This window comes from Trachypithecus francoisi, unplaced genomic scaffold (genome assembly GCF_009764315.1).
Source record: "Trachypithecus francoisi isolate TF-2019V2 unplaced genomic scaffold, Tfra_2.0 Lachesis_group1, whole genome shotgun sequence".
NCBI lineage: Eukaryota > Metazoa > Chordata > Mammalia > Primates > Cercopithecidae > Trachypithecus > Trachypithecus francoisi.
Window position 1 is genome coordinate 44905860 of NW_022681454.1, and position 11960 is coordinate 44917819.

General features: G+C 37.6%; 1 protein-coding gene across 1 annotated transcript; it reads right to left on the reverse strand.

The window, feature by feature from the left end:
- Positions 1 to 724: 724 nt before the first annotated feature.
- Positions 725 to 9191, reverse strand: SPP1 (secreted phosphoprotein 1). The gene is made up of 7 exons (XM_033214131.1): positions 8784 to 9191; positions 7643 to 7710; positions 7495 to 7533; positions 4455 to 4532; positions 4147 to 4188; positions 2479 to 2799; positions 725 to 1648 (listed from the first exon to the last, which is right to left on the reverse strand). The coding sequence occupies exons 2-7, from the start codon at positions 7694 to 7696 to the stop codon at positions 1244 to 1246; spliced, it is 939 nt and encodes a 312-aa protein (XP_033070022.1). The 5' UTR covers positions 7697 to 7710; positions 8784 to 9191; the 3' UTR covers positions 725 to 1243.
- Positions 9192 to 11960: the final 2769 nt, after the last annotated feature.

Below are 11960 nucleotides of genomic sequence, written 5' to 3' on the forward strand. Positions count from 1 at the left end.
GTGGTTGTGATTTGCATTTCCCTGATGATTAGTGTTGTTGAGCATTTTTCCGTATACCTGCCATTTGCATGTCTTCTTTTGAGAAATGTCTATTCAGATTTGTGCCCATTTTAAATTGGATTATTTGGGTTTTCTTTTCTTTTTTTCTTTCTTTCTTTCTTTTTTTTTTTTGATGTCAAGTTGTTTGAGTTCCTTATGTATTCTGGATTTTAATTCCTTCTTAGATGTATAGTTTGTGCATGTTTTCTCTTGATATTTTTGACAACATAGGTGAATCTAGAGGATGTTAAGTTAAATAAGCCAAGCACAGAAGGATGAGTACTGCATGATCTCACTCATGTGGAATCTAGAAAAGATGACCTCATAGAAGTAGAGAGTAGAATAGTGATTACCAGCAGCTGGAAGAGTGGGAAAGTGGATGAGGGGAGGTTAGTCAATGGGTACAAAGTTACAGTTAGCTAGGAGGAATAAATTATAGTAATCTATTGCAACGTAGCTTGGCTATAGCCAATAATAATGTATCGTATACTTCAAATTAGCTAGAAAAGAAGACTGAATGTTCTCACCACAAATAAATGACAAGTATATGAGGTGATGGATATGATAATTACCCTTTGATAATTATACAATGTATGTATATATCAAAACATCACACAGTATCCCATAAATATGTATAATTATTATGTATCAATTAAAACCAAAATAAACCTTTAAAAACATTATATAGGCAGTAAAAAAGATTATGTTTTATTAATTGCTGGACAACTGTGGGAAAACAAGTAAGCAATTGACACCACCAGATTCTTATTACATTCAAGATAAAAGATTTATTCACACCACAAAAGAAAGATAATCACAACAAAATATACACTAACTTAAAAAACAGAAGATTATAGTGACATAAAATGTTATATTCTCTTTTTAAGTGGGTAAAAGTATTTTGTTTGCTTCTACATAAATTTCTATTCATGAAAGAATAACAAATATTAAAATACAGTGATAGTTTGCATTTCTTCTATAGAATGAACGTAGACATAACCCTGAAGCTTTTCGTTTACAGGGAGTTTCCATGAAGCCACGAACTAAACTAATTATCAAACACATTAGTTATTTCCAGATTCACATAGGTACACATTCAACCAATAAACTGAGAAAGAAGCATTTCATGTTCTCTTTCATTTTGCTATAAAGCATTTTTTCTTTTGACTAAAAGCAAAGTGAGAAATTATATTTTTTTCTCCTTTTAATTGACCTCAGAAGATGCACTATCTAACTCATGAGAAATGCGAAATTTCAGGTGTTTATCTTCTTCCTTACTTTTAGGGTCTACAATCAGCATATCTTCATGGCTGTGAAATTCATGGCTGTGGAATTCACGGCTGACTTTGGAACCTTCCTGACTGTCAATCACATCGGAATGCTCATTGCTGTCATCACTGGCTTTCCGCTTATATAATCTGGACTGCTTGTGGCTGTGGGTTTCAGCACTGTGGTCATCCAGCTGACTTGTTTCATGACTGTCCTTCCCACGGCTGTCCCAATCAGAAGGCGCGTTCAGGCCCTGGGCAACTGGGATGGCCTTGTATGCACCATTCAACTCCTTGCTTTCCATGTGTGAGGTGATGTCTTCGTCTGTAGCATCAGGGTACTGAATCATGGCACAAATGAAGAAGAATTATATGAACAACTAGGGATGGGAATATGGTAATCCTTTTCTGCTCTCTAGCTTTTAGGCCATCTTATACTAAAAATTGGCTAAATCTGGCTGAAATTATACTAGCATGTTACTTTGTATAGTACCTTACCAAGCCGTTTCACATAGTCGTCTCCTTTAGTTTAATAAGGAGTTATTTACTAAACTTATCAGGTAGGTTTGAAACTTATCAGGTAGGTTTCATTATATTGAATGAAACTTATCAGGTAGTGATAAGTTTCTACCTGAAACTTATGAAACTTATCAGGTAGGTTTGAAATTTATCAGGTAGGTTAATGAAACTTATCAGGTAATGAAACTTATCAGGTAGGTTTCATTATATTGAAACCTACATAAAGAGGAAGTGAATTGGAAGTTAAAAAATAAAGAGAATAGTAAATGGCAAGGCTGTGTGAAACCCAGGTTCTGTGACTAAGGATTCAGTGTAATTTGCAACTACGACTCCTCTTATGTATTTAACTTCGAAACATGACCATTATATTTTTTTAAATAATTGGTGTTTTCCATTTATTTTAATCTAAAAATAAGTGATCCAGGATTTCAAGAAGTAGAATTGTGTTTGAGAATCAAATCTAGAGAGAAATTATGTACTTACAAAAACCACCAAGCAGAAAAAGATTTGTATTCAATGATCATAAAGTAGAATATGAATGAATTCTTGCTGAATGGATGAATGAATGGATGAATGAATGAATATTCAAACTGTGGTTTCCTAGACTTGAGCTCTAGTCAGAACCATCAGGTGTGTCTGTTAAAGGATTTACCTGGATGTCAGGTCTGCGAAACTTCTTAGATTTTGACCTCAGTCCATAAGCCACACTATCACCTCGGCCATCATATATGTCTACTGTGGTTGCTGGAGTGAAAACTTCAGTTGCTGGCAGGTCTGTGGGAAAATCAGTAACCAGTTCATCGGATTCATCAGAATGGTGAGACTCATCAGACTGGTGAGAATCATCAGTGTCATCTACTTCATCAGAGTCATTCGAGTCGATGGAGTCCTGGCTGTCCACGTGGTCATCATCATCTTCATCATCCACATCGTCCATGTGGTCATGGCTTTCGTTAGACTTACTTGGAAGGGTCTGAAAATTAAAATGGCCAGGAAAGTTAGTGTATGGGTTTTCATTTTCCCTTAGTCTTCATAGCACATTAGTCTTTTATTATCTTTCTTTTTATTTAGTTTCAGAATCTTTGCATTCACAGTACACACCATGGCTTTTAGGAGCTAAAGTGAGCATCTTCCAATTTCTCTTTTAACACAGGGATTAATAACATTCTGAGGAACTTTTCTTACTTTCCAACAAAAATTATTTTCATAGATATTTTCAAGCCAAATATGTGAGTATAATCTTCATATCAATAGCATTGTTTTGCCTTATACATATTAAACATTATTTAATTTACTAAATTCAATGATGTAATAGATACAGACACATAATTATGAGACTTTTTAAAATTTGAAATGAGATTTATCAAAAGAGAAGATTATCCCTATTTTAATGTGTGTACCAAAATCTGTAACCACTTTCCTATTAGCATGGATAATTGAAAGGTGACTGTTATGCATGTGTGTATAAACCGCAGCTCAAAACTGTCCTTGAATTAAACAACTAATGTCCATTAAATTTCAGATTGACAAATATATTGGGTAATTTATCTAACTTGATTTAATATTCTTAGTATATTCAAATTGAATCTTAAGGAAAATAAATTTACTCTTTGCTTAGCAAATATATGAATGATCCTAATAAAAAGAATAGTTGTCAAATAAACTATTTTATTAGGAAAGAGAACTTTCCTAAAGGCAAAATCTTAGCTTTGACAGGCATTAATTAGATGCTTATTAGATGATAGATATCTACAAAATACCTTAAATAGCAATCAGCTTAATGTTTCAAATAACAGGCATTAATGAACATTTTCTGTAATGCTAAACTTATCTGAGAAAACCTAGTTTTTCTGATATTTAGTAAATACATGTTTTCTTTCTGAGCAAGTTTTTTTTTTTTTTTGAGACGGAGTCTGGCTCTGTTACCCGGGCTGGAGTGCAGTGGCCGGATCTCAGCTCACTGTAAGCTCCACCTCCTGGGTTCCCGCCATTCTCTTGCCTCAGCCTCCGGAGTAGCTGGGACTACAGGCGCCCGCCACCTCGCCCGGCTAGTTTTTTTTTTTGTATTTTTTTAGTAGAGACGGGGTTTCACCGTGTTAGCCAGGATGGTTTCGATCTCCTGACCTCGTGATCCGCCCGTCTCGGCCTCCCAAAGTGCTGGGATTACAGGCTTGAGCCACCGCGCCCGGCCGAGCAAGTTTTAAAGACTGCCAATTTACTGGAAAATTAGCTAATGAAATTTCATCAGAAGAGAATCCAGGCAATGGCTTCTTTCATTTCTTCAAGGTATGATGGGCCTCTGATGAAAATGAGAACTTACCTCTTGTTTAAAGTCATTGGTTTCTTCAGAAGACACAGCATTCTGAAGAAGGAATGGCACATGTTAGTGTGTATCACACATGCCTAGCTTTTTTATTCAAAAGTTAACCTTTTTAATCCAAAGCAGTTTTTATTTTTCAGCCTCATCTGTGGATGGCTTAACACGGGAAGAAGCCAACATGGTAGATCAGTCAATGTCCTAAGCACATGCTTGCCAGCGGGCAGGCAGGATTCATCTGAGCAGCCCAAATGGCCTGCTTGTAGCTATCTTTCATCGTTGCAGTTTAATTATGAGAAGATTAAAAATACCTGTGGGGCCAGGAGATTCTGCTTCTGAGATGGGTCAGGCTTTAGCCATGTGGCCACAGCATCTGGGTATTTGTAAAGCTATAAAAAAGTTGCATGTTTATCATTATTAAAAAAGGAAACGTAGGCATGAATGGAAAAAAACAACCATTCTTCACCAGTCTTGATGGATAAGCATAATATGCATGCATATAGTCACCCAGACCCTTAGGTACCTTTCTGTAATTTTTTTTTTTTCTTGCAGATTCATTTAATACACTCTTATGTAGCACTTACTGTGGGCTAGGCACTCTTTCAAATTGCTTTACAAATATGAACTGATTTGATCCTCTCATTCCCCTATGAGATGGGTATCATTAATATTCCCACCTTACAATCAGCCACAATGCAGTTAAGTGGTAGGAAATGGCAGAGCCAGGCAGGGTTCAAACGCAGGCAAACTAGCTCTTAACCCTGAACTTCACACTGTGCTTTCTTTTTGTATGTTTGCTGGCTGAATTTTCCTCTCAGATAAAGCACAGCTAAACCAGACGTGCCTTTAATTACTGTTGATCTTCACTGTGTCCAGTCCATGGAACAACAAGGAACTCTCTAAGGCTGTGCTGTCTAATACAGTATACTCTAACCACATGGGGCTATTTACATTTAAGTTAATTAAAATGAAATGGCCGGGCACAGTGGCTCATGCCTGAAATCTTGGGAGGCTGAGGCCAGCAGATCATGAGGTCAGGAGATCGAGACCATCCTGGCTAACACAGTGAAACCCCCTTTCTACTAAAAATACCAACAAAGAAAAAAAAAAATTAGCCGGGCATGGTGGCCGGCACCTGTAGTCCCAGCTACTCAGGAGGCTGAGGCAGGAGAATGGCGTAAACCCAGGTGGCAGATGTTGCAGTGAGCCGAGATCGTGCCACTGCACTCCAGCCTGGGTGACAGAGCGAGACTCCATCTCAAAAGAAAAAAAACAAAGAAATAAGATAAAAATTCAGTTCTTCAGTTGCACTAGCCTACATTTTGAGTGCTCAATAGCCATATGTATCTGGCAGCTATCTTACCAGACAATGCAGAAATATAATATTAAAATCATTGCACAAAAGTTTTATAGCTCTAAGGTGCCAAAGATGTAAATGAAATGGATTTTTCTTTAGCCGAGTTATTTATCTGGAAAATACTGATAATATGCTACTGCAGAGGAGTGGAAATTGCTCTGTGTAAGTGTCATCTGATCTGCTGAATCATCCAGGGCCAATCATTACATGTCCCTGTCATTCAGAATGAGAACTCTGGGGGTTGTACAGAGTCCCTTCTGCAGCCACCTAAGGGGTGGATGGGTAGAGAGAAAACCAGTCAGAAGTACTAGAGTTTCTCTCAGGCTGGCTCTAACCAGAGGAGCTTCATACTGGGCTTCTCTGAAAGGTTTTGCTGAAAGAAGGGGTTCCTTGCTTTAAGAAGATGCAAAAACAGCCGGGCGCGGTGGCTTACGCCTGTAATCCCAGCACTTTGGGAGGCTGAGGCCGGCGGATCACGAGGTCAGGAGATCGAGACCATCCTGGATAACAAGGTGAAACTCCGTCTCTACTAAAAATACAAAAAATTAGCAGGGCGTGGTGGCGGGCACCTGTAGTCCCGGCTACTCGGGAAGCTGAGGCAGGAAAATGGCGTGAACCCGGGAGGCGGAGTTTACAGTGAGCTGAGATTGCGCCACTGCACTCCAGCCTGGGCGACAGAGCAAGACTCTGTCCCAAAAAAAAAAAAAAAAAGAAGATGCAAAAACAATGGGACTAGATGCGTTCAGAGGTTTTCCTCTTCACTTTTTCATATCTATCTATCTATCTATTCTCATGACACATGTAATACAGGCTCAGAGAGAATGGATTTATAAGTTAAATTTATAATTTTTAAAACCTAATATGAAGAAAATAAAGGCAAGCAAAATGAATAGACTAAAAACCACCCAGTAATCCTAACACTCACAGATAACCAGTGTGTATTTTCAGGCATATATCCTTAGAGACTTCCCCAATTTTTTACTAGCTTTAAGTTTCTGGGATTCTAGAAGGCTGAGCCTTGAGCTCTTCACTTATTTCTTAAATTGTTATGACTCTACGTGCCTTCTAAAATGCATCTTTGCCATGTTTTCATTTATTAAAAAGGCACTAATTATTGCCTCATATAGTATGACCTCTATCTTCTCTGGAGATGTAAATTTTTCTGCTTTATTATTAGGATTCAACACCTGTGTTTTCAAATCAGTTGGAAAACAGACACACACACACCCACACACAAACACACAGAATACTTCTTTTAATGTCTTCATTAAGAAATCTAATTGCAGTGACCCCCAAGGCAATTCTATTTTGGCCTTTATTCTGTTCAACTGGAATTGAACTCTGTGTGCCTTTTTGTCCAAGCTTCTGGGGACAATGCCCATTTGTTGTTTGGTTGGCACGGTTTCATCTGTTGTGGAGGGGTAGGTACATCTTTAGTGCTGATCAAATAATTATAATAAAGAGTTTGGTTGGTCTTATGTTTGATTAGAAAATGTGATCTAACATCAGCTGACAATCACAATAGATACAAACAGCACACATAGACTTTCTTTTCACAATGGGCTTCTCAGCTAATATCTCAGACGATATTGTGAATATTATGGTCATACAAACAGTTCTGACTAATGTCCGATGTGAATTTTAAACTTAGCAATCCACTAAATAAAGCAAAAGCTGGAATTTTCTGCTTTTAGATCAGTATGTGGACTAATGGAAAAAAAGTCACACAACTTCGTATAACTCATCTTACATGCGATACTGGCCTAGACATTATTATATTTAAAATATCTGGGTTGGTTTTACAAACTTATATTTATTAAAAACCATACTGTGCTTGGTACTGGCCTAGATTCATAGCAGGCAGTCAGTAAATACTTGTAAACCAATAGATTTGACTGAGAAGATAAGTAATTTTGCAGCAAATATGTTTGTTGCGCCTCTTGCTGTAATTGAGTAAATGATTTCACTATGTAATAAACTTAAAAGATGCTTACCTGCTTTTCCTCAGAACTTCCAGAATCAGCCTGTTTAACCTTTGAAACAGAAAAGATGAAGAAAGATTACAAGAATGTCCTCCTAGCACATAGAAGCACACAATTCAGTTATTTTCAGGAATTTTCTTTAAGATTCAGCTGTACTCACTGGCAGGGCATAGGCAATGCCTAAGAGGCAAAAGCAAATCACTGCAATTCTCATGGTAGTGAGTTTTCCTGCAAAACATTTCATAAGGAATAGCTGACATCTTCATAGGTTAAAACACTGATACCTTTTTGTACTACCACGTTACAAAATGATCACAAATAAAATATATTTTCTGTAAAATCTTTTCTACTTCTTAGAGAAGGCTTTTCTTTTTAGTATTATGGTCTTTCAAGTTAATATTTATATTACCACCTATTCTCCATCTTTCACTATTAGACAAGGGAAAGGGAAATTTTACAAGTCTATATTTATTCAACTTTTAAATTTAGAGTTCCAGAAATTATACAATTACTACCTTATATATCTAGCTCTACTAAACCTACAAACAGATCAATAGTAACTTAATTATACTAATAAGCTAGTATGGGAATACTTTTTAGAGAAGAAAAAGCACAGAGAAAAAAATGCAAAAAATTTGCTTTATCCGTTTTTCCAATATGTATTTTAAATGTTGATTTTTAGCTTAAATTATTAAGCTACTTAGGTGAAATGAAACTATCTCTGAAATGTGTGATTTAAGTAAGATGTTCTAAAATTTTGAAATGCCAAGGAAAACATTGAAAATAGCCAACAACTTTTCTATTTTCTATAAGCCTACATAGTGTCATGCAGGTATCTTGGTAAATATTTTAACAGCTAAATTTAGCAGTAACAGATTCAGAAAGGGTTTTCTTCCCCTTGAAAACAAGATACATCATTTAAAAAATAGCATTGTAATTGGCTTAATTAGTGTAAAAGATCCCTTTTCTTTTACATTCCTGCAGTCACCCACTGAAAATGATATAGGTATAATTGTTCTAAAGGGGAATTGAATTTTACTATTTTCTGATTAGCCGCGGTAGTTTCCGTTCTTTTGAGGACCCAGTGGAAGTATTTTTAAGTTTTATATTTGATTGGCATTCCAAATATCTAGACACCTTTGTTCCAGGAGACCTGCAATGTATCTAATCTGCTTATTAAAAAGGCTAGAAAATTTAAATCTGTTTAACAGCATTACAATTAAAAATATTTTTCCTTAGAACTTGAACTTCCCCATGAAATTCAGCTGAATGCACAACCTAATAGCAAACTGAAGGCATACCTTGGTCGGCGTTTGGCTGAGAAGGCTGCAACTGGCCTGAGAGGAGTCCGGTCTCAGATGATGCTGTGCTCTCTGCCTCCTCCTCCCGCTGCTGACAAGTAAGCCCTCCCAGAATTTAAATGCTGCTGCAGACATCCTCCACCAACACAGGGAGGCGGAGAGATGTGTCATGAGGTTTTCTGCCACTGCCCAGCCCACCTGCTCCCACACTTCCCCCTCTGGTTTTGTGGTTAAAACAAAACAAAACAAAAAAACAAAAACGCACACACACACATCTACAGTTAAAACATTACTTATATACAATATCATTAACTAGCTTTTTCATTTACAGGATGGGCATTCAGCATCCAGGAAGAGCACTTAGGGATCCCATGGAAAAGGGAGAAAGTAGGGAAAAACATTAATGTAAAATTAAATAGAATGGATTTTTGTTTCTTTCAGTTTAAATAACATAAAAGTAATATCTGCAACTACTCTTGCCTATGTGATTATACTTATTGAAGAGCTAGAAGGCAATTGTTCAAGGCTGCAAAGAGTTCAGAAAACCTGCCTCTGTCCTTTACTACTCAAGCTTAGCTTTGTGATTTCAAGTATGCAGTAGCTTGTTACTTAGACAAAAGACACTAGTAACATTAAAATACAAAATTCGATATAAAAGAGAAGAATAGTATTTTATTCTAGATGTTGCAGAAGTAAAGCAGTTTCTGACTGAGAGCAGGATGACTGCTTGAGAGGGCTGCTTCAGGAGCCAGACTGTGGCTCTGAATTCAGCTGTGTCACTGCTGACCTGTGCAACCTTGGGCAAATCGCCCAGCCTACCTATCCTTGTTTCCTCATCCATAAAATGCAGATACTATTACCTAGGTCATGGGATTTTTGAGAGGTTTAAATGAATTAGTATGTTAAACTAACAATGCTTAGCACATATTTTAGATGCAAATGCCCTGCGTATCTTAAGGAGTGTATGTGTGTTAACTAGTATGAAATTTTTAAGAGGGGCAGGCAGTCACGAATTGTAATGTCTTTAAAAGGAATAGGTTATTAAAATGAGAGTAGATGTAAGATCTTTAAATGGTATGCATCAATAAGGAAATTTTGCACATTTCTAAAGGAACAGATTCGATTTTGGAATCATCTTTTTTTCTAGTTTTTCTCCCAGGGTATGTAAATTAGGCTACTTAAAAAGAAAAAGATTTTTTAAAATTTCTGTATTAAAAACACTTTACTAGGTATTTAAAAGGTATTAGAATAAAAGAAAATTACAGGGGAAGTCTGAATATTCAGGGATAGCAGAGCTCTGGGTCCTTTTAAAATATTTAACATTGTCTTGAGATTACTTATCTTCATCTGCTTTCTCAGTTGTGAAATGCAGGTTGCACTGTTTATTTACCTTACATCTTTATTGTAAGACTTGTGTGTAATTAAGATGAAAAATAAATGGTCCTATTTATTATTAGGTTGCTGCAAAAGTAATTGTGGTTTTTATTAGTTCTAAAGTGTCAGCTTCTTTTTGCCAAATATTACTTTATTTTTTATTTATTATTTTTTTTTTTGAGACGGAGTCTTGCTCTGTCGCCCAGGCTGGAGTGCAGTGGCCGGATCTCAGCTCACTGCAAGCTCTGCCTCCCGGTTATGCCATTCTCCTGCCTCAGTCTCCCGAGTAGCTGGGACTACAGGCGTCCGCCACCTCGCCCGGCTAGTTTTTTGCATTTTTTAGTAGAGACGGGGTTTCACCGTGTTAGCCAGGATGGTCTCGATCTCCTGACCTCGTGATCCGCCCGTCTCGGCCTCCCAAAGTGCTGGGATTACAGGCTTGAGCCACCGCGCCCGGCCCCAAATATTACTTTATTATTATTATTATTATTATTATTATTTTTGAGACGGAGTCTGGCTCTGTCGCCCAGGCTGGAGTGCGGTGGCTGGATCTCAGCTCACTGCAAGCTCCGCCTCCCAGGTTCACGCCATTCTCCTGCCTCCGCCTCCCAAGTAGCTGGGACTACAGGCGCCCGGCTGGTTTTTTGTATTCTTTAGTAGAGACGGGGTTTCACCGTATTAGCCAGGATGGTCTCGATCTCCTGACCTTGTGATCCGCCCGTCTCGGCCTCCCAAAGTGCTGGGATTACAGGCTTGAGCCACCGCGCCCGGCCCCAAATATTACTTTAAACATAAATATAGATTAAATAATTTCTTGCAGTGTTAATATATAGCTAATTCATAGGTTTCATGAACATTTGGTAGGGGGAAATATGTCTCCCTTAAATTGGATGTATTCCAGATGAACTGATATTATTGGCTTGTAGGTAATAAGCACCCTTTTTAATAAGTAAGATGACGACTATCTCAATAAAATAAAAAGCACACAGATTATAAGGTTGCAAAATAGACTTCTTTTTTCTGCTTTTAAAAACTATTTTTTTCCTTTAAACATATTACCCACATAAGCTTGTCATGTTGTCAATTTAGTGGAGGGAAGTCCGAAAATTCTAAAAACAACAAAATTTCCACAGGATTTACTGTAGTTTACTCTGTGCCCACGGGAATGATTCAATATGAAGCTAGAATTAATTATAGGAATAGATTATGCTGTAGCCCAACCATGTTGAGATGAACCATGTGACCCTTTACAGGACTCTTCTGGTCATAGCTCCACAGTGCCACACGATGGCAGCATTTCTGAAAAAAGATTTCAGACCACAATCTGGTTCTATGAATTTTCTTATTCCAGCGGGATAGAACACTCATGTATTTAATGACAGACCTATATACAGCTGTAGAGCGCTCCATTTCCTGGAATGCCAGGTGAGGAAATATTTCCCAACAATGATCCACTATGCAATCAGGGACAGAGACCCAGAGAACCAAAGCGTTCTTGTTTTGCTCTGTTGTTGCCTTAGGCAATCCCAGGTTGACACTATTGTCTCCTTCCGGACTTCTACTCTCATTCAAAAAGTTCCTAGTCCCAAGGCCTCTCTCAGAGAAAAGTCTTGTGAGTTCACGGGTAAAGAATGTGTCTGGGATGCTTCAGAGTTGAGAAGATAAAGTGATTTATAATGGGAGGCAATTCTGTAAAGTAGGGAATGTATGCTGCGTCATTGTGACTATTGGGGAGGCTCATGTTTCTTGATGTTTCATGCTGTTTGCACTCAAAAGTGCTGCTGCTGGTTGTTTTTCTGAGTA

Excerpts from the sequence above, each read along its gene's own strand:
- SPP1 (XM_033214131.1), bottom strand. The coding sequence starts at position 7,696 with ATGAGAATTGCAGTGATTTGCTTTTGCCTCTTAGGCATTGCCTATGCC. Across the intron at positions 4,533-7,494 it reads GAAGTTCTGAGGAAAAGCAG|CTTTACAAATACCCAGATGC; the intron begins GTAAGCATCTTT and ends ACTTTTTTATAG. Across the intron at positions 2,800-4,146 it reads CCAATGACTTTAAACAAGAG|ACCCTTCCAAGTAAGTCTAA; the intron begins GTAAGTTCTCAT and ends TTTAATTTTCAG.